The sequence below is a fragment of the Stegostoma tigrinum genome, chromosome 23 (assembly GCF_030684315.1).
Source record: "Stegostoma tigrinum isolate sSteTig4 chromosome 23, sSteTig4.hap1, whole genome shotgun sequence".
NCBI lineage: Eukaryota > Metazoa > Chordata > Chondrichthyes > Orectolobiformes > Stegostomatidae > Stegostoma > Stegostoma tigrinum.
The window spans coordinates 12,426,768-12,453,508 of NC_081376.1; the positions used below are offsets into that span (position 1 = coordinate 12,426,768).

At 41.1% G+C, this 26,741-nt stretch overlaps 2 protein-coding genes across 6 annotated transcripts in view; both read left to right on the plus strand.

The window, feature by feature from the left end:
* The window catches only part of mmd2a (monocyte to macrophage differentiation-associated 2a), a 93,702-nt gene extending 79,368 nt beyond the window's left edge, over positions 1–14,334 (plus strand). For 2 of the 3 annotated variants that reach the window (XM_048552730.2, XM_048552731.2), the window contains 2 exons: positions 1,570–1,639; positions 7,629–14,334. In XM_048552730.2, coding sequence (XP_048408687.1) covers positions 1,570–1,639; positions 7,629–7,832 — 274 coding nt within the window. In that variant the 3' untranslated portion in view covers positions 7,833–14,334. The remainder of the gene's footprint in view (positions 1–1,569; positions 1,640–7,628) is intronic. The other variant, XM_048552732.2, reaches the window with a different exon arrangement.
* A 6,751-nt stretch (positions 14,335–21,085) lies between these two features.
* The window catches only part of radil (Ras association and DIL domains), a 111,188-nt gene continuing 105,532 nt past the window's right edge, over positions 21,086–26,741 (plus strand). For all 3 annotated transcript variants that reach the window (XM_048552726.2, XM_048552727.2, XM_048552728.2), the window contains exons 1-2: positions 21,086–21,263; positions 24,138–24,210. The gene's annotated coding sequence lies outside the window, so the exon portion shown is untranslated. The remainder of the gene's footprint in view (positions 21,264–24,137; positions 24,211–26,741) is intronic.

A 26,741-nucleotide genomic window follows, 5' to 3' on the forward strand; every position in this document is an offset into this window, starting at 1 on the left:
GGTTTTCTTCGGAACCTCCAGCTCTTAAGCCCTAAATACAAAGCCTTTTCCAGTATGGATTGATCTGAGACAAAACTGGTTAACCCCAATTAGTACCTCAGAATAAATCCCAAATTCTCTCCAATTCCCTTTGTCTTCTGCCTCTTACTCAGTTATCCTCAGATTTACTGGCAGCCACCAAAGCTTCATGATCTATTCCTAGTTCTGTTAGATGAATGTTGGCTATCTTTACAGGAGATGGCTCTACTTCCGCTGTTCTCCCTGATTTTGAAATAAAACCAGCCTGACTCCAGGTTAAAACACAGACAGATTCTAAACAACACTTCACACCTAAAATGCATTGTCTGACTGAGATGTCACCTCTTGTATATATTGATAAAACCTTTAGTTATCTCAGGGTAGCGACTTGAAAGAAATCCTAGGACTTGAAGTTCAATCAATCGCAACCTGCATCTCCTTTCTAACTGATTAAAGATTTAACAAGAGGGAGACAGCCAGCCATTTTATGCTTATTCTATACATTTGCATCAGTTGTATAATCCTTTGATCTTTTACTTATAAATTCTGTGCCTTAATACCTCCTCTCTCACTACGCTTGAGGAAGGAGCAACGCTTGAAAAGCTAGTGCTTTCAAATAAACCTGTTGGACTATAGCCTGGTGTTGTGTGATATTTGACCTTGTCGCACCTATTCCAACACTGACACATCCACATTATCCACTGTCATGAGCAGGGGTTACTGGGAGATCTCTGCCTTACATTATCGGGGGCTCTTCATGAATTTATAATCATTTTGAAACGTATGTCTCTTCCTCTATTACTACTTACATAGAGCTTTATTGCTTTCCACACTTCCACCTTATTCTCTTGGTCCATGGATCTCACCACTTGGACATCATCCTCACTATGTGACAAAAAATTAATTTTAACAGTGGTATATCTGCAAAATTGTCCCATTCCCCAGTCTTTAATCTGCTCTGAAATATTATTCACTCAACAACTCACTCTGATCACCTGTCCTGTGTGTCATGATCACCATCCAGCTTCATTCTTAATCAGCTGCATTCTGTTCCTCACGAGGATTATCACAAAACACATGGCCATTTGAGGTTCAAATGCCTTGTTTAATTCATAAAATGTTCAGAGTCTGATGTTTTTTACATCTAACTCCAAGTATTAGTCCTTAACAGTTTGATTGCCATGTTTGACAAGTTCTGGTTAACTTAACATCATGCCCTTTTAATTTATCACAGCCCTGCCAGTCCATTTATTAGATATTTTTTCTAATCAAACAAGGCCTCCTGGCTCAGGGGTAAGGTAAGGACACTACCACAGTGCCACACAGGCCCTTACAGCTCCTCTTTTATGCTCGAGCAATTAATACCAAGCATCTGAATACATTAATCCCCAGTTGATATATAATTATCAGTTTGTCCTTGTGTGGAAGATTTAAATTGTACTTAATTTCATCCATGATGGACATAATTATAGTAACAATCTCATTCTCAAGATTATACTCTTTTCTCTTTCTCTGTCACTCCTGACGCCATTCTGATGTTTCCTGTTGTAGGTATAAAATTGTGGAATTGATCTGCTATATGATCATGGGCATCTTTCCTGCACTCGTCATTCTATCAATGGTATGGTTGTTTTTCTTCCAATACAATTCTAATATATATGCATGGTGTGTGTATGTGTTTGTGTGTGTGTGTATATACGTGCTACATTTGTTATTCATTCTAGGGATATGGGAATTACTGGCTAGGGTAGTATTTACTACCCACTTCTAATTATCCTTGAGACAGTGGTGGTGAGCTATTTTCTTGAACCAAAAACCTCTCTTATACATATAATACTAATATTTACATTATAATGAGGGTCTAATAACTGAACAGAATCCACTTACTTTCATCAGGAATACCTCAAACAGTGATATTTCCCCCATGTGCCTTGGCAGCAGCTGTTCCAAGCTTTAGTTTGTCCCTCGGTACTTAGTCCTGGACCTTGGAATGTGCCAGTTTTCACCACTTGGTCAGGATCAACTCCTTGTTCTGGAAGACCAGTAAGTTTTGGACAGAGCAAAGTGCATTTTTCACTGAAGTGATGGTTCTCCAGGCACAGTTAATGTTTATCTCGGTGTGCATCCCAGGGTACAGATGATAGGTCACAAGGTTACAGATTTTGGTTGAATACCATTCCTGTGGTGCTGATGGCCCACAGGGTTTCATGGATACATGGTTTCATGGATGTCCAGGTTTGAATTGCCAAATGTTTTTGAAATCTATCTTAATTAGCATGGTGTTAGTACTTCACAAATGATGGAGGATGTCCTCAATGTCTGATAGTGTTTCTGAGAGTATGTGTCTGACTGTTTCTGTGTCTGAGTATATGTTCGTGAACGTACACCTGTGAAAGTATCTGAATGTGTGTAGCCGCATATGTGTGTCTGTGCAAGTGCACCTGTCTATGTATGTGTCTAAGTGTCAGTATGTTTGTCTCTGTGTGAGGGTATTGTTTGTGTATGTATGCCTGTGTGTGGCTGTGAGAGTCTGTGTATGTCTGTCTGTGTGTGCTTATGTGTGTGATAGTGAATGTACTTGTGTTTGTATGTCTGAGTGTCAGTTTATGAATATCTGTATGAATGTTTTTGCATGTGTGTGTATCTGTGTACGTGTGTGCATGTGTGTCTGTATATGTTGCTTTTTTGTCTGGATGTCTGTATCTGAGTGTCCATATGTGTCTATGTATGTACATACGTGTGTGTCTAGGTGTCTATGTATGAGTGCCTGTGTGTTTGTTTGTGCATCTGTCTACATCGGTCTAAGTGTGTGTGTCTGCATGTACATGTAATTGTGTGTGTTTGTGTGTCTGTATGTGTGCGTTTGTATCTGAGTGTATGTGTGTCTATATATGTATATGCTTATGTATGTTTGTGTGACTGTGGGCATGATATTTTGCTCCTGGAGTTGATGGGCTGGGAGCAGGGAACGAGCAATATTAATTAGGTGCAATAGTGGCATATCCAACCTTGCCACTCTCCTCACCAGAATTCAGTGCTGAGAGGGAAGCCCATGCTCGATGTACTCAGGTCTTCTGGCAGTAGCTACAGCCTCCTCTATGGCACTCTCATTGGCTGACAGCTCTCCCTGGACTATGCCCATCATAATCTTACCTCAAACTCGTCCCCTCTCGATCTCGTCTGCTCTAAGAAAATCAACCCTCTTTGTCTAATTGCTTTATTAATGGAACTCTCAAGCCTAGGCAACATCCTGGTAAATAAAATTCGAAAGAACTGTGGATCCCGAGGAAGGGTCACCAGACCCAAAACGTTAGCTCTGATTTTTCTTCACAGGTGCTGCCAGACCTGCTGAGTTTTTCCAGCAACTTCAGTTAACATCCTGGTAAATCTCTTCTGCATCCTCTCCACTATTGTCATATTCCTTCTATAATTGGATTCCAGAAGTGCACATGTCTGTGTCAGTGTATGTGTTTCTGTGTGCAAGTGTGTGTGTGCGCGCGCACACGTATGCATGTGTATGTGACTGAGTGTCAATGTGTTATATAAGTACAAATTATAAGTACAAGCTTCTCTATCTTGTAATGATACTACTGAAACACTCTGCCAATCGAGTCAGGATGCGTGTGGATTTTTGTTGTATCTTTCAGAAGCTCAGGGCATCCTCAAGATTTTCATAGTCACTAAATGATTTTGTTTAAGTGTATGCTCTAATGTGGGAAAGTATGGCAGCCATTTTTGTACAAAGCAAGCTTCCAGAACCAGCAATTTAGTGAATGACCAGTTAAGGAATCTCGGATGATGCTGGAACATGCTCTTCAGAAAATAGTGAAAGTTTCTCTGGAGTGAAGGTACTGCCACAACCTCACCACTGTTTATTTTGTCTGTAGTAAGTATGACCAGAAAAGTACAGCAGAAAGCATAGTTTAATTTTGACATACGGTACGAGCATTTGGGATTCAATGAGCAAAAGAAAATCCACGTCTGTGAAATGTCTTGACTGGAGAACGAGCACTGTGAATCTCAGAGTAAGACTTGTGTTTATATAGTGTCTTTCACACTGCCATGAAGTGCTTTTGAAATGTGTTCACTGTTGTAAGGCAGGTAAATAGGTAGCTGATCTATGCAGAGCAAGACCTCACAAAGTGATAACAGGGTGTAGAGCTGGATGAATACAGCAGGCCAGGCAGCATCAGAGGGGTAGGAAAGCTGATGTTTCAGGCCAAGACCCTTTATCAGAAAACAGTATTCCTCACGAACAGTATTGCGATAATGACCAGATCATGTGTTTTAGTGAGTTTGGTTGGAGAAATGATATTGACCAGGACACTGACAAGAAATAACTTCTTCAAAGAATAGGATAGGGTCTTCTTGGTCAATCAGAGAGGCAGACAGGGCTGAGGTTTAATATTTCATCCAAAAGGTGGGACCTCCAATAGCATAGAACACCCTCACCCAGAATGTCAATCTAGACTGACGGGTGGCAATCCCCTTTATATGAAGAGCCTTTTTTTTGAAAACAAAATCTTAAAATAAAATCTATTGAGAGCCACAATACAAAAATTCAATACTTTGAAGCTAATTACATTAGCAAATTACTACGTATCTCCAGTAAAATACGTATTGTATATGTAAAAATGCATGTATTAAATTTACAATTCACCATAAATAAAATTAACATCAATTTAACATTGAAATGTCACTTTTAACAACCATTTTTGTTGTAACTTCATCAATAAATTCATCTTTAAAACAAACTTTTAAGATGTACAGAAATACAATCGTTGTTGATTCTTGTGATATCAAGTTTTTGTAATAATTCACGGGACACTAATGTCGCTGGCTAGGCCAGCATTTATTGCCTGCCAGAACGCACACATTGCTGTGGACCTGTAGTCACATGTAGGCCTGACAAGGCAAGAATATCAGATTTCCTTCAATAAATGACATCAGCAATTAAAAATATACTTTGTCAAAGCACATTCAGAATAGTTATCTCAGCCACCATAAAAAACAATGGATTTAACTGCAAAAACCTGTACAACAAGCCAAAACTATGATTATATGACTCCATTATCCAAGACCACAGCGTAGTTAAACCACTTAAACTGGTTTATGTAGACAATCATTTGAAACTATAAGGTGCAGCCCAATTTTCAGACGTTTATCCTCAGAATAATTATACAGCTCGTACTTTTCTTGCTGCATTTTATTTTAGGCTTCTGTCATGTTGGCACAATCTAGAAAGAAAAGACTGGGAGTTTCAGAGATGTTATGGAGACACATGTGCATCTGGACCCACTGGTTTCAGACCCCTCGTCTTAATTGTGTTCAAATCTCTGGGTCCCTAGGTCCTGCAGTCTTCTGACTTACAAGGTGAGAGTGTTCCCGACAGAGCCAGTTCTGTCCTTCAGCTAGTAGAGAGAGACATCACCATTGTACTGTGCTGCTGAAGAAGTCACAAATACAAGCAATTGAGAAACAACTTTTCTTAGTCTTTTTCTTTCATGTCGGCTGTGGCTCAGATGGCAGCAGTCTTATCTAAATTGAAATACAAAACGCTTGTTAGACCTTAGCTACAGTCTTATGCACACATCCGGGTGCCATGTTATAGGAAGGATTTGAATGAATTGGACAGAGTGCGGTTTACAAGAATGGTTCCAGGGTGAGGAACTTCAGGTATGCCAATAGATTGAAGACATTGGGACTGTTGACATCGGAGAAAAGAAAGCGAGGTTTGAGAAGATTTGTAGCTCAGGTTGAGGTTCTGGATGTGAGATTGCTCGCTGAGCTGGAAGGTTCATTTTCAGACGTTGCGTCACCATTCTAGGTAACATCATCAGTGAGCCTCCAACGAAGCACTGGTGTTATGTCCCGCTTTCTATTTATCTGTTTAGGTTTCCTTGGGTTGGTGATGTCATTTCCTGTGTTGGTGATGTCATTTCCTGTTCTTTTTCTCAGGGGATGGTAGATGGGCTCCAAATCTATGTGTTTGTTGATGGAGTTCCGGTTGGAATGCCATGCTTCTAGGAATTCTTGTGCGTGTCTCTGTTTGGCTTGTCCTAGGATGGATGTGTTGTCCCAATCAAAGTGGTGTCCTTCCTCATCTGTATGTGAGGATACGAGTGATAGTGGGTCATGTCGTTTTGTGGCTAGTTGATGTTCATGTATCCTGGTGGCTAGCTTTCTGCCTGTTTGTCCAATGTAGTGTTTCTCACAGTTCTTGCAGGGTATTTTGTAGATAACGTTCGTTTTATTTGTTGTCTGTCGAGGGTCTTTTAAGTTCATGAGCTGCTGTTTTAGTGTGTTGGTGGGTTTGTGGGCTACCCTGATGCCAAGAGGTCCGAGTAGTCTGGCAGTCATTTTGGAAATGTCTCTGATGTAGGGGAGAGTGGTTATGGTTTCTGAGCCCGTTTTGTCTGTTTGTTTGGGTTTGTTGCTGAGGAATCGGCGCACTGTGTTCATAGGGTACCCATTCTTTTTGAATACGCTGTATAGGTGATTTTCTTCTGCTCTGCGTAGTTCCTCTGTGCTGTAGTGTGTGGTGGCTCGTTGGAATAATGTTCTAATGCAGCTTCGTTTGTGGGTGTTGGGATGGTTGCTCCTGTAGCTCAGTATTTGGTCCGTGTGTGTTGTTTTCCTGTAGACGCTGGTTTGAAGTTCCCCATTGGCTGTTCGCTCTACTGTGACATCTAGGAATGGCAGTTTGTTGTTGTTTTCCTCCTCTTTTGTGAATGTTATGCCAGTCAGGGTATCAACAAATAAACACATTGATTTGGAGCCAATCTACCATCCCCTGAGAAAAAGAACAGGAAATGACATCACCAACACAGGAAATGACATCACCAACCCAAGGAAACCTAAACAGATAAATAGAAAGCGGGACATAACACCAGCACTTCGTCGGAGGCTCACTGATGATGTTACCTAGAATGGTGACGAAACGTCTGAAAACTAACCTTGCAGCTCAGCGAGCAAACTCACATCCAGGAGAAAAGAAAGGTTAAGAGGAAATTTGATGAAGGTTTTTGAAACCATGAGCAGGCTGGATAGAGTAGATAGAAAGAAAATGTTCCTGCTTGTAGACGGAACCAGAAGGCTACAGATTTAAAGTGATCTGCAAAAGAAGTGAGGGCAAATTGATGAAAAGCTTTTTCACTCAGCAAGTAATGGAAGTCTGGAATTCGCTGCCTGGAAGTATGCTGGAGACAGGTTCAACTGAGGCATTCAAGAGGCCATTGGATGATTATTTGGATCAAAAATAACGTGCAGGGGTGAGGGGAGACAAAGCAGGAAATTGGCACAAGGAAGTGATGCTTATTTAACAAGCACAATGGACTGATTGGCCTCATTCTGTGCTGTAATGTTTCTGTGATTCCGAGATGATCTAGTCAGCAGTACACTGCTTTTTGTGAGACTCTGTTGTGTGGTAAGTTGATTGCCATGGCTCCCCATGTTACCGCTAAGATGAAAAATTCCCGTTAACGTGAAACTGTGTTTAAATTGCTCAGGAATTAATGGGATGCAGACTATTCAATTGCAGTATTGGTGAAGTGTTATACAACCAAGTGTCTTATTGAAATGAATGTGTTTTTCTTACTCTCTTGACTCAGCCAAACACCGCTGGACTGTCTGAATTGCTGGTGGGTGGTTTCTTCTACTGCCTCGGAATGTTGTTCTTCAAGAGCGATGGTCGGATTCCATTTGCACACGCAATCTGGCACCTCTTTGTGGCTATCGGAGCAGGTGTCCATTACTATGCCATCTGGAGGTATCTTTACCGTCCGGCTATGTTGGAAATGAGGACTTCCAAGTGATCCGATTGCAATCTGTGAGGAATAGTGCACAAAGTGATCAAAAAGGAAAAGATTGCAGCAAACAAAATGGCTTGAGAACATTACAGGGATCTCTGGATCACGATATAAAGGCGTAAAAATCAAAACCAGATACTCTGGGATCTGCTGCAGATCTTTCAGCACTGAATTGCCAAGTCAAAGGCCAGTATTAAACACAGATTCAGAGATACGCACGGACACAATAGCATTCAGACACAAACACACACAGATACACACACAAAAACACAAACAAGTACAGGACACACAACAGATATTGACATATGTACACAACAAATACACAGATACAAATGTACACACAGGCATTCCGTCAAACTGTAGACTGGACTAGCATTCATAGCTGCACCATAATTTTTCACTAACCACTGAGTTTTATAGTCACACTTCTCCCCAAAAAAAACTTGAATTCTTATTAGCGGTGTATATTTGCTAGACGCAGTTGCACCTTAATAGTTCATTTTTCTGTGAAAAGTACAAGTAAAAATAGTGTTTTCTTCTAGAACATTCTTAATTAACCTGTGGACTCGGTAACAGGCTGTCTTTACCAGAAATTGACACAGTTGATAATCTGTCGCATTGTCTTAACTATTTCGTGCAGCTATCAGATTTGGGGACATTTACCCTTAACTACTGATTTACACAATTATAACACGTTGTTTTCTCAGAATGGACAAAGGCAGGGTAGAAAATGGACCTTATGGCACTTGATTTTCAGGATAATGCTAAACCCTGTGCTCTGAAGGGTACCTAAAATACTGACCTTAGATAATGTAGGCATCCTAAGCAGTCACTTAGAGGAGGCAAGAACCTCCTCACCGACTCAACTGAGAGGTCTAAAGCCCATTTAATAAACACTCAACAAAATTAGACAGCGCAGGGAGCAGGCTTGTCCCACTCCAGATTTTATGGGATTGCTGCAGCCTTGCCAGTAACTGCTGCCAAAACGTGTGACCAATTTTTGAGTGGCGCGGTTGTGCTCTTGCCAGCCCGGACCACACCCTTGGGTCACTGCCCTCTCAAAATCTCAACACCTCCACCCCACTCTCCCTTCCTTCCAGTTTATCTCCTTTTTCCACTATCCCTCACCTTCACTCTCCAGGTCACCTCAAAGCCACGTGTAGCCTAAATTGGATTTGGCCACCGCTATGCCAGTCACTCCTCCAAAGGCAGCTCAAGTCAGGCCAGAGGTGCAATTTCAGCCAGCTTTGACCTTCCTAGCCACGGTGAATTTTTAGCCTAGAGTTTTAAAGACAAGAGACACTTAACTCAAGATCTTTTCTATACCTTACTAATTCATATCTTCTCCCCTTTCATGAGAATTTCTGGGGAAATTTTTCAGTACCTTACCTCTGTGACCTGTCTCCATAACAACACAATTGTCAGCAGGTTAGCTGGCTATGGTGGGCATCACAACTGAGGCCCTGCGTCTCCACCTCTGTAGAAGCTGGTGGATGTTTTTTATTCTTCACTGTTACTTCAGTGACACTGCAGCCATTCATCCTGCCTGTACAGCCATGGGCCTTGCCAGTGCAGCACAGATCAGGGATTCAACTAAGAACCTGCCTGTGTGTTCAGCTCAGTGTTGGATAGTGTCTTGACACACCACTCCACAAGGGGGAGCCTTGCTTTCTTTTCCAATCATCTCCAAAAGGCAGGACTTTCAACTTACAACTTTTACAAATTCTGTCAAACTTTAGAACAGCATGTCTAAAAATATCTGCAGCACAGTGAAAATGATCTGGTTAAATTTCCATGTGAAAAATGAGAGCGTTTAGGATGGGTCTGAGTGGGATGCTTCAAGGGGCAGTGTGGACTTGTTGGGCCGAAGGGCCTGTTTCTACACTGTAGGGAATCTAATCTAATCTAATCTAGACAAACACTGAAGCAGTATTCAATTCCAGTGTCTTGCTTATTCAGATGCATAGTGTTAAATACAATTATTTCCTAAAGGCACTTAAACACCTCCTAATTTAAAAGAGGGCTGTCATCTGCTCTGACTGACTGTTACATTGGGTTGTAGTGGGACGGGAACTGGTTATATATTGTACTGTATAAGAGTTTTGAGGTCTTGCTAACACCCTTTGTGAACCGGGGATGTTTTGGGGTAAATCTTAAGCTCATCACGACTAAGTAAGGAGTCAACTTATGTCTCAATACAGAGCTTCACTGGGATTAAGGAATTGGTTGTAGACACACTATCTTGAATGTCCTTGCTGCTAGACGTTGACAAGTGGAGGAGACTTCACAAAGTTTCACTGGTGTTATTGTGGTGTTTATTTAAAATGTTTTGATTTGCTTTTTAAAGGGCAGCATTCCAGCTTAAACAAGTTAAAGGAGAATTATTGTAATCAAGAACAAATACTAAGTACCATCCATAGATCTAATCAATCCCTTTCCGTCACAAGAACACTAACTGACAACAGTGTAACATCACCTGACCTTGTCCCTATCTCAGCCATCAGCTGCTAAAACTTTGGCCATGTCTGTATTTCCTCAAAGCTTAATTGCTCTAATATTCTCGCATTCTATCAACTGCAGCTTGTCCAAAACCCTGCGGCACATATCCTATCTTGAGCTAATTCCTGATTGCCCATCACCTTATTCTCATGGATGCTGGTACTCCATCTTTCAAATCAAAACCCTTGTTTTTAAATCGCTCCATGATTTTGCCTGCCTGTCCCCCCCATCGCTATGACTGCCTCTAGCCTTTTGGCCAGACGTTGCCTAATATTTCTTCTGTTGGGATTCTTTTCATTTTAAGTTTGATAATGTCTCTGTGAAGTGCCTTCTGATATTTACACATGTTCAAGGTACTATATAAATATGGCTTATTGTTGCTGTTGTAAACAGCCTGAGTTTCTAGATTATCTCTTTCTAGTACTGGGATGGTGCCAAGACAACCTTTGCGTGAAAGTGCAAACAATGGAGGGGTTGCCTTACCAGAGAGCAGAGGTGCTGGGAATATGACTGCTCCTGAGCACACATCAAATCAAAGCATAGACATTGACTCAAGGTTGTTTCTCAAACAGACATTTTGGGCCAGATCAGAGGACTGGGGTGAAATATTCTTGTTCGTGGTTAACCTGTATATACCTCCAGGGGCAGGTGGGATTTGAACCTGGGCCTCCTGTTCTAGAGGTAGGGACTCAACCACTGCAGCACAAGAATCTAATGTGGTGATCCCAATGTTGATTAAGATGTAGCATACACCATTCATAAAATATTCACTATCTTTGGTCCACTTGTATAGAGGGGTTTTCCTTATTTTGCGCTGGTTTTCCCATATGTCACTAATCAAAAAGCTAGACTGTTTGTAAACTGACAGCCAGTGGATAGACATGTGAATGCACATCGAAAAACCACTCGCAGTTGTCAGAAATCAAAGAGGATTTATAGAAATGTCAGAACACTTCAGGGGAAATTAGGTCAAATGCTCTGAACTGTCAGTGAGAAATACTGATTGCATTTTATGAATAGCTGTACAATAAACAGGATCACTGTGTGAAACTGCACCAATGATCAATTTATACTATCACTTGCACACCAGAGCATTGCCAATTTCTAATACACCCCATCTTACAGCTGGCAGTCTGCAACATTTGGACAATACCATCACTGTCTCAATCACAGACTACCTTTCAGCGGAATCTAGGGAGAGAGAAAGATCTTGAACTTATCTAGCACCTTTCGCAACCTCAGGATATCCCGAAGCTTTTAAAGCCAGTTGAATACTTTTGAAGCATCGGCTAAGTTGTAATGTTGGACACACAGCAGCCAATTCTCATACACAAGTTCTACAAACACAAGTATGATAAAGACTTGAGAGATAAATATTGACCAGGACACAAAGGAGAACTCACTTGCTGCTCTTCTAAATTGTACTGTAGTATGAAATCTTTTCCATCCACCTAAAAGACAGGTACCTCCACAGTGCAACATTTCCTAAGCTGAGTTTTGTGTTTAAGTCTCTGAAGTGAGACCTCCACCCCAGCCTCCTGACTTAAAGGGAAAAGTACTCTCAATTGAGCCCATGCTGAATGCCATCTTATATCTGCCAAGACAGCAGTATAAATAGGCATTGGTCACTTGTTTACAGTAATTCTGTCAGTAAAATACCTGTAAGCCACCGAATCTACCACACAGAAAGAAGCCATTGTGCCTGTGTTAACTCTTTGGAAAGGCTGAGTAATTAGTCTTACTCCTCATTTCTTTCCTTATTGCCCTGAAAATGTTTTCGTTTTCAGGTGTATGCCCAATTTCCTTGAGAAACCTATTATTAAATCTGCTGTCACCATCTTTTCGGGCACTGCCTTCCAGATCATAACTAATTGATGCATCAAAAAATGCCCCTTCTCTTCCCTCTGGTCCTTTGCCACTTATGTTAAATCTATCTTTTTCCCTCCTGTAAAAGGAAACAGTCTTTCCATTTGTAGTTATTCATTTCTATAAAATCTCCCATCACCTTCTCTGCCTGCTTTAAGGAGAACAGCCCTGGCTTCACTAGTAACGTCCTACTTCATTTTTTTGTCTGGTGCTGTTGCACTAAAATAACTGATGTCTCAATGATTTCAATTATTTAACCAGGATCCATTGCTTTTTTTATTTATTAATCGGACCCTTCACAATTCCCATCAAATTTTATTGATGCTGAGTATTTTGGTTTAGAATTGAGGGCCAGTTTACCCAAAGTATTGGTTAACACTATTGATCTATCAGTGTTTTGCAAAATTCCCTTTAGAATCACACTGGTTCATTTCTTGAGTGCAAAATTCTTCTGTATACTGTTTTAATGCATTCATTAGCCCACTTAAAATAAACAGGTTAATGACTTCATTGAATTAAAACAGAGATGTGTAAAATGAATATTGTATTCACAAGGGAAATTAAACATTTTAGTCTATTACTGAGGGTAGTTCATTTTACTTGTTTTATGTAAAAGAAGTAAAAATTTTTAGAACTCTGTATCTGGTTCATAGGGAAACAAAATTAATTCTTCTGTGTATCCAGGTTCGTCAAAAATCAGTCATGAGCATTACATTTTTTATTCAAAAATGTGGTTATTTCTTTTCTCTGAACCCCACGTTAATTAAATCTTATATAGAGTTCTTTACTCTGATTTGCCAACTGAGCCAGTATCACCGGAATTAGTATATCTTCCACTGAGGTGCCAAAACCCAACCGTGTCCCTGAAAAAGATAGATGAGCAATTGAGTTGAGAGACAATGCGAAATCATTGCATGGACCTGTTTGGCTGAGGTATGAAATTACACTTGGATCTGACTCACCTACAAGAGCGACGTTACATTTTACGGTGATGCATTAGAACAATGGGAAAAGTCTACTTGGCTCCAAATGCCAGTCCCTCTTATTTGATAGGTCAATTCCACATTCACACCATGGGATCTCTCAAAGCCTTTTCTCCAGAGAAGCAAGGAACTGCCAGTTTATATGGTCCAGTTCAGTGACCATACCTGATAAAATATTTCACAATCTATTCCCCTTTGGATGTAACAACTCCTATCAGCATGCTTCTTACTCTTTAATACCTTTTAACTGGATCTTGTGCCTCCCAATATTTAAACGTTTACGTCACAGTGAACAAATTGCTTTGATCAAGCTGTCAAATTAAGTTGCTGTGAAGCTTTGAATGTAAAAGGCATCCTTTGACATCTCACTTCTGATTAGAATCAACATCTCCATTATCACCTTGACTACATTGTTTCTGAGATTCTATATATTCATTCTGGAAGAATCAAATCTAATTATGATTCATTTTACTTTGCTGATACCTGAAAATATCACCATGCTTTAAGAATAGGAGCACCCATCTTTGTCAAGACCCGTCGAGCCTTGTGCAAACAATGCATAAATAATGCATGTTAAAAAGAAATTGCAATGTACTTTCCTTAAAATGGTGTCATTATATGTTGTTGGGTCATAAATAATGTTTGTACAGTATTAATGTAGCCCCATGTTAACAAATTGCACATTGAACTGAGGCAAAAGAGAATGTGATAGGGGATACCTGTAAGTCACCCCGTGCAAAATTGGGAGTGATCAGCTCAGAAGCGCATCTTGGGAATCTTAGGCCAAGAAGGGAGATCCCCATAATGTATTGGTAATGTCAAGGCCAACCAAGTCCAGAAAAGTTGCAAAATGAAGGAACACAGTCATTCATGTTACTCACTTCAGGAACTTCTAACCGTGCTGCCTATAACTTGGACTAATCTGCAGTCTCTGCTTTTTACTGTTTTGTACTGTCTACAACAGGTAGTGTTAAATTTTAACTTTGCATGATTTGAGAGTTCTATGAAACTTTGATACTGACTTTGGATCTGACTAAAACATAAGAAGCGAATGTTTTCTGTAAAAATATGGGTCTGTTCTTTGGTGACTTGAGTATTTTATAGACAAGATAATTTATGGTTCTTGTAATAGTTATTCCTAATGTCATATGGAGATTAAACATAAATACCTCACTAATTTCTGTGTTACGTTTTTGTTTGAAGGGAGTAAAATGTTTTCCACAGGTTTATATGCAGAAGTGCCTTGTGACTTTATAATTACATTGAAGGCACTATATAAATGAAAGATAACAAAGTGTGAAGCTGCATGTTCTCCGGCATCTGCAGTTCCCATTATCTCTGATATAAATGAAAGATGCTGTTGAATGTTCTTTCACAGTTTGGACAGGTCTATGAGAGTAGACCTGATGTGCAGACCATGGGGTAATTTTGACTTTGAGCTGTGGTGTAAACTATTAACCCTCGGGGCAGAGATAGAGAGAAACCTGGTGTGGGGACCAATCTAGGCCAATGTCCAGGAGATGGTTGTGACACAAATGTCATCAGGGTCATTTGATCAATCTGTTATCTGTACCCAGCACCTTTATCCTTCGACCAAAAGCACATTACTAGCTGATCAAGACTAGATCTGATAAATAATAATGATACAAAGCTGTTTCTCAACTCATCAGTGGAACAGTTCTCTGGGCTTTGGGCAGTAGTCCCTGAACGTTGGTGAGGAGGACGTTGGTGGGGTGGTTGGTGGAGTGAATTGGGAAGATGTGATTGCATCATATCCTGTTTCTGTGCCAAGATCAGTGCCAAATGTTCCATCAGATTTTTGCTGGCTTTACTTTCTAGCAGTTTGATACAACAGGGAGAGCAATTAAGAGTCAACCGTGTTCAGTGTACTGGAGTACACTGAATCAGCAGCAAAGTCTTTATTCACATCAGCAGCCTCAACTCATGACCAATGTGAAATGCTCTTTGTTCTCATACTGGAAATTGTAAATGGTAACACCAGTTAAAGAAAAATCATTTGAGAGTAATATTCCTGCCTCACCACTTCTGAGGTTAAACCTCATCCTCCAAGATTATACAGGGGCAAGACCATTAAATGAAAAATAAAATCATAATTAATTAAAATCATAAAAAAGACAGAAAAATACAGCGGGTCTGGCAGCATATTGATAATGTTTAAGAGCCCTTGTTGATTTTTCTTTTTTTTTGACTTTATTCTTTTATCAATTTTGGTTTAGAGCTGTGAATTGGGAAACTATGTGCTCAAAATGACTTTTGGATTGTGGGTATGAAAGGCAAACAGACAAGTTTTTGTTTGTTTGTGAGGTCAGGCATAGAAGTTATTTACAGGTTGGTTCCTGATCAGAAGGTTTTACTAACTCTTGGTCATCAGGGAAGAGCATTACTTTTAAACATATAGCAGAAATTGCCTATTAACAAGCCGAGATCCTGGGAATTGGTTCCAGCATGTTTGGAAAAGACCTAATGCTCAGGCAGGTGGCAGATGTTGAATGTAACTGAGACCGTGTGGAGGAGACAGTCAGTCTGTCAGGGAGTGGTCTGTGTTTAAATTGGATTTTAGAGAGAGAGAAAATGCCTCACTGTTCAAGCAACAGCATGAAGATTTGAAAGCTCTCTGTCTAACCTCTCATGAGCAGCTCTTGGACGCTCACAGGACAGAAAAATAAGTATCAAGTATTACTGCATTTATCTGAGTGAACTGTAAAAGTAATCCTGATCAACATGTTAAGGAAATCAATCAAAAAATCATCATCTATGCCAGCGGAACCGCGCATCAAGCAAACCACTTAAGTAATCTAGTCAGTTTCATTATTTTCTTTTATTTATCCCCTGACTATGTTTGTCTTCTGCCTTTTGTGTGAATGGACTGAAAATAAAAAAAAATTGGGCTTAAAGCATAGACCAATTAGATTACTTCATTGTTTAATTACTGTTCTAGAGTTACTATATTGTTAATAAATTGCTAAGTCTCTTGTTTAAAATACAAAGCTGTGTCTGGAATTGATTATTCCTAGGGTCTGGGACTAGTTATTCAAAATTCAGTTTGGGAACAATAGGGGTCCATTGTGAGGATCTTCAATGGTTTAATTTTACTGGGTTGTGAACACAATAGGAAAGAGGCTGATTTGGTTCATCTGTCTGTCTCTATGTCATAACACAATTCAAATATGCCTTCTTCAGTGCCTATTTTACATCTTCAGTTCAAAAGACATGTTTCTCAGACGCTGAGTATTTCCGAAAGTGTTTTGTTTATTTTTCATTTCAGATTTCCAACTTCTGCTGTATTTTGCTTTGAAGACTGCTTGCCTCAGGATCAAAATGTTCTTGATTCATGGATCACCTCATGGACTTGGTTGTGCATCCTGGATTAACACTCCAGTGCAATCTATAGGCAATGCTGTATCGCCTTTTGGATAAACACATTTGATTGATTCCCTGCCCGTCATTTCAGGTGATGCAAAAGGTGCCATGATACTGGTCAATGAAAAGCATTCACCAGTCCAGTGTTGTGACCAATATTTACCTGCAAATTGACTTCACAACAATAATTGATTATCTCATCGAGATTTTCTGCAGGGTGCTGGAGTTTTAGTGACATCAGTGAAAGATTAGATGCATCTTCGGCACTAGGCACCCCACATTGTCTGTTATCTAGTTTGCACAGACCAGGGATTCAAGATTGCTACCATGCTAAATGTTTAGCTTAAAATATTGCCTACAGACAATGTCATGGTTGAAGGGCCACCTTCTTTGAGTCACAGAAAATTATTCTACTTTCACAGCCAAAACACCAGAGTTGGGATGAAAGACTTTGCATTTGTAAAGCACCTTATGCATCCTTTGGACATTCCAGAACACTTTACAGGGACATTTCAAGGACAAAAAAATGCTGTTTCTGAACTTAATGCTACAGCCTGGAAACTGGGGATTAATGACAAGCTGAACGGGATGTGTTAGAGCATGTGAAAGGACATGATAATAAATCTCTACTTTAGGAAGTCAGGGAAAACTGTAGAAGCATCAAAGAATGCAACTGAGAAGAGATTGAAATGGTGTGGTCATCTGATGTGGAGATAAAGGGACAGGTGTTGAGGGGAGGTGGAATTGCCAGAAAGAAGAAAAAGAAGCATTGGGAAAATGGTAAAATGAGAGATGACAAGAGATTTAAATTTTGCAGGATTGGAAGAGGAGTGGCTGACTGGCAGAAAAAGATGGTGAAGGGTGATTAACCAGCCTTGTGGTGTCCCAAGTAAAATGGAGAAATCCAGAAGTCCCCAGATAAGGTACTGCACACCCAGAAAACAGTGTCCCTAGAAGAACCCACAGTTTTACAAACCCACTCCCAAAGGAATGCCCTAACTATTGACAGCAAGGATTCAAATCAGGGTTCGTGTGGCACCGAGTTATCCAGAGAGTGGTTAACGAAGTGGTAGGATGTCAGTTTTAAAAAAATCACTTGAGGGATTAGGGTGATGCTGACTGCGCCATTATTCATTATCTGTCCCTGGTTGCCATTGAGAAGGTGGTGGTGAGCTGCCTTCTTGAATCAGTCCATTTGCTGTAGATAGATCCACAGTGCTGATTAAAAGGGAGTCCAGGATTTTGATCGGGTAACAGTGAAGGAATGGTGCTACATTTACAAGTCAGGATGGCGAGTGACTTAGAGGGGAACTTTTTAGGTAGTAGTGTTCCCGTATATCTGCTGCCGTTGTCCTTCGAGATGGAAGTGGTCAAGGGCTTGGAAGGTGCTGTTTTAAGGATCTTGGTGGATTTCTGCAGTACATCTTGTAGATAGTGCACACCACTGCTACTGAATGTCAGTGAGACATTTGTGGATATGGTGCCAATCAAGGATGCTGTTTTGTCCCGGATGATGACAAGCTTCTTGAGTGTTATTGAAGCTGCATTTTTTCAGGGAAGTGGGGAGTATTCCATCACACTCCTGTGTTGTGAAGTTGGGTAGAGTACTTGTGGATTGGGAGGCAGGAAGTAAGAATTTGGTGTTTGTAAAATGTTCGGGAGGAAAGCATTGTATGGCCCCTTTAAAAGATCATGTGCTTTTTCTGTGCTTCGAGATTTAAAGTGGATGTCTGTGAGCAGCAGCTTCAAAGTTTACAAGTACACAGAGAGCACCCAAATTGAGACATTTGTATCAAAAGGCTATAGTTAGCAGGCCAAGCAGCAGTTTATACTAAGACAACAGGCTTTTAAATTTAGCCAATCAATTTGAACCAGGTACTTAGGTACCAAAAACCTATTAAATTTAAGTCTGATGGTTTTGACAACATAGGACAAATTCTATTGTAAGAAATATTGGTATGTCATGAAGGGTATAAAAAGGAGAAAGTTCAATAAAGATCGTGGAACTAGCTGCCACCTGCCACAACTAACGGCCCTCAACTCTCAAGAGAGAGTCACTGGTTCTCACAACCTCCTCTATGTCTTAGATAAAGCACCATCTAAATAACAATAGTACCGACAGCAGAACTAATTAACATTCCTGATAGAAGAATGACAGATAATGCACAGAACATTCCAGAAGACTCAAAAACTGGCTGTAATTTCAAGAGACCAAATTTTTTTTCTGTATGTGGGATTTGTATTTATTAGAACAGCATACCATTAGAATCTTGCTTTATTTGGCAATAGTTAGTAGTTGGAAAGGACTTATTCAGTGAGGTTGTTGACTTGTTCACCGAGCTGGCTCGGTTTTGTTCAGACGTTTCGTCACCATGCTCGGTGACATCATCAGTGGACCCTCCGATGAAGTGATGTTATTCTACTCCGCTTAGAATTTATACTGTCTGGTCCATTATGGTGAGTACTGTCATTTCCGGTTTTGATCTGTATGGTTAGTATATGAGGTCCAAGTCTATATGTTTGTTGACTGAAGTATGGGTTGAGAAGCATGCCTCTAGGAATTCCCATGCGTGTCTCTGTTTGGCTTGGGCTACTATGGTTACTTTGTCCCAGTTAAACTGATGACCTTCATTGTCTGAATGTACATATAGAATTTGACCCCATATACAAACCCATACAGATCAAAACTGGAAATGACAGTACTCACCATAACAGACCAGACAGGATAAATTCCACGCGGAGTAGAATAACATCGCTTCAGCGTAGGGTCCACTGATGATGTCACCGAGCATGGTGATGAAACATCTGAACAAAAACAAGCCAGTTCGGACAGCAAGTCAACAATCTCATCCACAACCTGAGCTATAGATTTTTACCAATAATTTAAGGATTTATTCAGTTTGTTAATAGTTTAGATAAATAAATGTTACTTGTTGATTGTAAAGTGAGTGTCAGGGATTTATTTTATTTAATGACTCAAAGTTACTGAAAGGCAGGTTACACCACTTTTCCGAGATAATGGGAACTGCAGATGCTGGAGAATCCACGATAACAAAGTGTGGAGCTGGATGAACACAGCAGGCCAAGCAGCATCTCAGGAGCACAAAAGCTGACGTTTCTGGCCTAGACCCTTCATCAGAGCTGATGAAGGGTCTAGGCCCAAAATGTCAGCTTTTGTGTTCCTGAGATGCTGCTCGGCCTGTTGTGTTCATCCAGCTCCACACTTTGTTATTTTACACCACTTTTCAGGCTCTTTTTACAGATTATGGGCCGAGGTGCTCCTCTTTGGGTGTTTCATTTTTAGTTCTCAGAGGGGGTCAACCTTCGCTTTATAACACCTAACTTGAGATTTGTAGATAATGTACAAGCTTGGAGGAGTCAAGAGGTGAACTACTTGCTGCAGTATTAGTATTCCAAGCCTCCGACCTGCTCTGTATACATGGTGTTTACGTGGTGAGTCTAGTTGGATTTCTGGTCACTGGTACCCCAGGGCCTTTGTGACAGAAACACTATTGAATGTCAATGGGTTACTGGGGGATTTCATTTAGATATTGTACTTGGTGATCACAGTGCACAAGCTCAGCTCAACTCCTGAACTCTCCTCACCAGATCATCTTTCATTGTCCTGTGAATTTAGGTTGAAAAGAAAATGGCCCTGGAGCCAAACTGTCCAAATACAGCTTTAACTGGCACCTGAATGAACCAGCAGTCTTGATCAACCAGCAAAATCTATAGACCTCAAATAACGAAGTCTATTGTACTATCACAATCACTGTGATGTCTGAGTCATCAGTTAAGGGTGTGAGTGAGACAGCTGTCTGCTGGTAAGTTTTATTTCAGGCAAAGTTGCATTATTAGTTGTGTTTTATGTAGTGAATAAAGTATAACAGTGATGTATATAGCCCCTGAGTTACATTTCTATTACAATGTGTGTGTTTTTACATTGATTATGTGGACCCTTAGTTTATCCAGAATATTAAATCAACCAGTATACTCCTGGTCCCATAAGTGCCAGTTAGTAAAAGGTTTGCTGTAATGGAGGCTGATGGCAACTGAGCTAATGAGTCGTGGCTGGGGCTGGGCTGTGTGTCTGACCAAGAGTTGGATCAGAACATAGCTAAACTCATCCGTAGATGGCGCTGCTGGCCGATGGGAAAACCCGACTAACTTGCCTGAATTAGTGATAATGGGAACTGCAGATGCTGGAGAATCCAAGATATTAACTTGCCTGAATTCGTGTCTTTCCGTCAACACCCGGCCGGGGGGGGAGGGAAAGAAGGGATAATAAGAGCTGACGATGCTTGGGTCAGAGATAACACAAAAAGGGTCTAGGCCCGAAACATCAGCTTTGGTGCTCCTGAGGTGCTGCTTGCCCTGCTGTGTTCATCCAGCTTCACACTTTGTTATCGCGGAAGAAGGGGCGCTCGGTTAAGGTTCGGGTCTTTCCGTCAGTGCCCGGCCGGGTGACGTCACGGTGGAGCGCTGGAAGAGTTCGGGTCTTTCCGCCTGCACCTGGCTGGAAGGCCACTCGTTAACTGTTCGGGTCTTTCCGTCAACGCTCGGGGTACCGGCTGTGAATCGTTCACCTGGGGTCTGAGGGAAGGAGAGAGGCGAGTGGCGGTCGGAATGAACCTGAGACTGAAAAAAAAGAAAACAAAAACCTGCAATTCGCGTTTCATTGGGAGGAAAGAGACCAAAAAGACAAGAGGTAAGGAGGGAGAGTGGGTTGGTGGGTGGGCAGATAGTTGACAGGGAGTAAGAAAGGATTGAACACCCTCCCCCAAAAAACCTTGGAGGGCCTAAGAGAGAAACAAAAACCCGGGAGTTTATTAGAAGGAGGACAAGATGCAAAGTCTGGCTTTAAGTAATAAGAGGTGGAAAATAAATGTAGTACCGCCAGATTTTTCTTTAAAGAATACAAAGATTGAGGGAGAAAATAAAAGAGGGCAGAGAAGGGGAGGGGGTAATAAATGTCTGACAAAAGCTGAAGGGGAGGAGTGGGAAAAGAAGAAAGTGACAGGAGTGAAAGAAGAAGATGGATAGTTGGAGGAGAATGAAGAGGCTGGAGAGCAATGGCTTGGCTCGTTGCTATGGGAAACCGCCTTCCAAACCCTTTCAGACAAATGGAAATGCGACTTCAATCTCTCCAAAACTTGCAGAGAAATGGGAGGCAGCCTTTAACCTGCGTCCTCGGAGAGAAAGGTGTAAAAGTTACTGCCGTGTTCCTTGCGGATTTTGTGCACTTCCATGCTGTCCTGTTCCCTTTGATTTTACCGCAGACCAAAGGGAAAAATGATTTGGAAGGCGCGCAACGTTTCGCTAAAGGACTGATTTCGTCCAATTTTTTTAGCTGCTTCTATCCCCAAAGTCTTCATTATGTTGCAAAACTCAGTATGCGTTTTCTTGCGTTTTCCGCCTCTATGCACTTAATTGTGTCGATGTTATTTAAGAAGGGAAGGACAGTTATATGCTCATGCACCACCTCCAGAGAAGGCGATTTTAAAGCAACAAGCTATTCACTACCAAACGCCGATGTGGCATCTGCAGAAGGCTAGGTCTGCCAGACATTTATTGACAATCCATCTTAAACCGTTCCCGTATGTAAACTTGCTGCCAACACCACGTATTATTCGTTTTAACCTATGCGTTACATAAATAATTTGGGTTACATAAATAAAGGGTTTATTAATCATTCAATCAGAGTGGACAGAGTCTGAAAAAATTGTCTCTATTACAATTCTTCCAATTTGGCCACAGCTCCAAATGAAGGTGCCAGACCTGGGAAGAAGAAATAATCAACTTTCAAACCTTTGATTACCATTGACAAATGCTACTAGAAAATCCAGAATGAATTGACAATAGAATAGGACCAGGCTTCCAGTTTTACCTCATGATGAAATTGTTAATACTTCATACAGAATTTATAAGAAGGTAACTAGTACCTGGATGTTGCTCGGACTGAAGGGTTTAAGTTATAAGGATAGGCTGCAACTTTTTCACTGGAGTGTGGGAGGTTGAGGAATGACCTTATAAAGGTTTATAAAATTATGAGGGGCCAAAATAAGGTGAATAGCAAAAGTCTTTACCTCGGGTGGCGGAGTTCAAAACTCGGGGCCTATTTTTGTCAGAGGAGAAAGATTTAAGAGTACTGAGGGGCAATATTTTTGTACAGAGGGTGGTTTGTATGTGGAATGAACTGTCAGAGGAAGTGTAGATGCAGGTACAGAGACAACGTTTAAAAAAAATTGGATCAGTTTGTGAATAGCAAAGATTTAGAGGGATTTGGTCTTGATGCAGACAAATGGGGCTAATTTAGTTTGGGAAACTTGTTCAGCTTGGACTAGTTGGAGCAAAGGGTCTGTTTCTATACTGTATGAGTCTATGTTGGATCTTTGCAACAAAGCAGGCAAGTATGTTCCTTTTTGAAGGTGGGGGCATAAGAGAGTACCTTTTATAGAGATTAGTCTGAGGTCTTTTAAAAGTGGACGATATTTGGAAGTGGGAGTCCTGGTTCTATTCCCAGTTGATAGAAACTTTGCCTGTGTGGTAAAAGAGGCAGGGTGTGAAATCTCACAGGCATGAAAGACAAACCAGCTGGCCGATAATGCTGAGTTTAAACTGATCCCACTTTCATTATGCCAAGGGCATTATCCTACAGAACGGGATTCATGATTAGATGGATGCTAAATAAAATATTCTTGAAGGACAAGTAAGGTCTGTTTAAAGATCATGATCTGAAGTTATTTAAATCCCCAGCCCTTTAAAAGTGAGGAAACTAGGCTGTAGCAGTCGATTTGAATTAATAAAAACATGGGAGTGCATCAATTGACAGGCCGTTTAGTGTAGCTTAGAAAGAAAAACTATTGCCATCTGTCTATGTATTTTCAATGGACTTTTGTCATTTACCAACCAATGTTATTGTAGCTGAACACAACAGACATAATAAGTTTGCTTGTCTGAGTATCAAAGTGCCCAAAAGAATACCTTGTTTGGGGGGGGGGGGGGGGGGGGGGGGGAAGGTGTTGAGTTCTTGTTTTGATAGTTTTAACAGGCTTTTAAAGCATAAGATATGTTTTTGTGCTTATTGAATAGAAGTTTGTTTTATGATAAATTGACCGTTTTTGGGGATTTTACAGTCTTTGAATACGTTTTGTGGATGAGTTTCTTTCCTCTGTCAAATATGCATGACTGAGACCCCAGTTAGTTTGGTCAATTTTACTTATTTTCCATCTCCACATGGCTTCTGAAGTCTGCTTATAGTGGCTACTGGGTGAGTACTATGAAGTTGGCATGCAGGTATGAGATACGTAAAAGGGGAAAGAGTGTATGATGTATCATGGAGTATTGAGGACTAGAGAGCTCAACACACTTCTGTAAAGCCCCACCGAAGCTTTTAAGTTCGGAAATTTCCAGACTTAAGCAAATAGCCTCAGTCATGAAAATCCAGCCGTGGAAATGTTCATATTGATATTACATCATTAGTTTGTGATTTTACTTGCAAGTATTTCAATTTTAATGCTAATTTGAAAGCACAATCGTGACCATTTCTAAAGTGTAGTAACATTATTGTTTCCACTTGCAGAATGAGCACAACCACTTTGTATTCGCCAGCCGTAATTTGGATAGCAAATGGAATGATTCAAAAAATCACCAAGGTATACCTGTTAACCAAGGCATTTTTTTCTGAAGGTGGCATCTCTTTTTTTTGACCATTACAGCATTTTATAATAAACTTATGGAGGGATAGTATAATTGTGCTTACAGTTAGGACTTGATTAACAAATTTCATCTTACCTATTCCGAACCAGCTGTCATGAATGGTGCCATCTCTTATCTGCAGCATGGTAAATCTTTCAATGCAAAGTTAATCACGTACTTTGAAATACTCACAAGCAATTTGTGCTATGTGTAAATTAATCTACCTAGTTCCCAAACAAACACTTCAGCTCATGAATAAATATGTAGAGCTAGGAAATTTGATTTAATTGGACATTGACTGTTTCATATCCATACAGATATTGTTGAAAGCAGGCAAGGCACTGAGAACATCAGGGATGCATGACAGAGTAAAAGCAAGAAAGCTGAACTGTATAAACAGCAAGAAAATGCACTATCGACTATGAGCTACAACAGCACTTAAGGAAACCTCTTTGCTTTTAAAATTCAGTGACCCTAAATTTCTATCGTTATGAAGGAGTATGTATATAGTGATAAACTCATCTTGTTTTGAACAGTTACTTTTTCTGACAGTTTATAATTGGGTGTGCTGTAAATGTAGTATTAATTAATTTATTGTTTGGAGGAAAGCAGACATCAGCATACTGTACAAGCTGACTGCTGACCTTGCAATTATTTCACTTAATGAAGAAAGACTGATGTGTACTTAAACATTACAACAACTAGCAAAAGATTCTGCTGTTAAATCTGATAATCTTTACAGAAAAGTTTCAATAGTTATGACTTAACCTTAAAAACAAACCATTCTAATTGCCTTTGCCTTTTTCACAAACAAAGAGACATAATTATAATTGGACTAGCAAGGTGTACATTAAATGCCCAGGGTTGCAGTGTTAGTGAAATGAACAGAGTCTTCAGTGCTAATAGGTATGATGTCCATTAAAGTGGGCCAATGCGAAACCCATGTAAACAAATCAGAAACATGTGTTTGCAAAGAGAGCCAAGTAAGTCAATTTCTAATATCTCCCTACCCCACACCCCAGAACTATCAGAACCACTAATGTTAGTTCTTATTTGGCAAAGGAGTAAAGAAGTTTTCTTTGCTCTGGAAAGCATTTTCAGGTCACTATTGGTGGTAATTTGAGTGATACGGACAACGTTTTCACACACAGGTTTTTTTTGTGTGGAATGAAGTCCTGGAGGAAGTGGTAGATGCACGTACAGTTTCAACATATAAAAGACATTTGGATAGGTAAGGTTTAGAGGGATATAGACTAAACCACAGGCAAAAGTGATACTACTTCAGTTTGGGGAAACTTGGTAGGCATGTTAAATTTTGTTTTTTCACTAGTGCCCTTCGTTCTCAGAGATAATAAAATGTGAGGCTGGATGAACACAGCAGGCCAAGCAGCATCTCAGGAGCACAATAGCTGACGTTTCGGGCCTAGACCCTTCATCAGAGAGGGGGCTGGGGTGAGGGTTCTGGAATAAATAAGGAGAGAGGGGGAGGCGGACCGAAGATGGAGAGAAAAGAAGATAGGTGGAGAGAGTATAGGTGGGGAGGTAGGGAGGGGATGGGTCAGTCCAGGGAAGACGGACAGGTCAAGGAGGTGGGATGAGGTTAGTAGGTAGATGGGGGTGCGGCTTGGGGTGGGAGGAAGGGATGGGTGAGAGGAAGAACAGGTATGGGAGGCAGAGACAGGTTGGACTGGTTTTGGGATGCAGTGGGTGGAGGGGAAGAGCTGGGCTGGTTGTGTGGTGCAGTGGGGGGAGGGGACGAACTGGGCTGGTTTAGGGATGCAGTTGGGGAAGGGGAGATTTTGAAACTGGTGAAGTCCACATTGATACCATTAGGCTGCAGGGTTCCCAGGCGGAATATGAGTTGCTGTTCCTGCAACCTTCGGATGGCATCATTGTGGCACTGCAGGAGGCCCATGATGGACATGTCATCTAAAGAATGGGAGGGGGAGTGGAAATGGTTTGCGACTGGGAGGTGCAGTTGTTTGTGGCGAACTGAGTGGAGGTGTTCTGCAAAGCGGTCTCCAAGCCTCCGCTTGGTTTCCCCAATGTAGAGGAAGCACACCGGGTACAGTGGATGCAGTATACCACATTGGCAGATGTGCAGGTGAACCTCTGCTTAATGTGGAATGTCATCTTGGGGCCTGGGATAGGGGTGAGGGAGGAGGTGTGGGATCAAGTGTAGCATTTCCTGCGGTTTCCGGGGAAGGTGCCGGGTGTGGTGGGGTTGGAGGGCAGTGTGGAGCGAACAAGAGAGTCACGGAGAGAGTGGTCTCTCCGGAAAGCAGACAAGGGTGGGGATGGAAAAATGTCTTGGGTGGTGGGGTCGGATTGTAGATGGCGGAAGTGTCGGAGGATGATGCATTGTATCTGGAGTTTGGTGGGGTGGTGTGTGAAAACGAGGGGGATCCTCTTTGGGCGGTTGTGGCGGGGGCGGGGTGTGAGGGATGTGTCGCGGGAAATGCGGGAGACGCGGTCAAGGGCGTTCTCG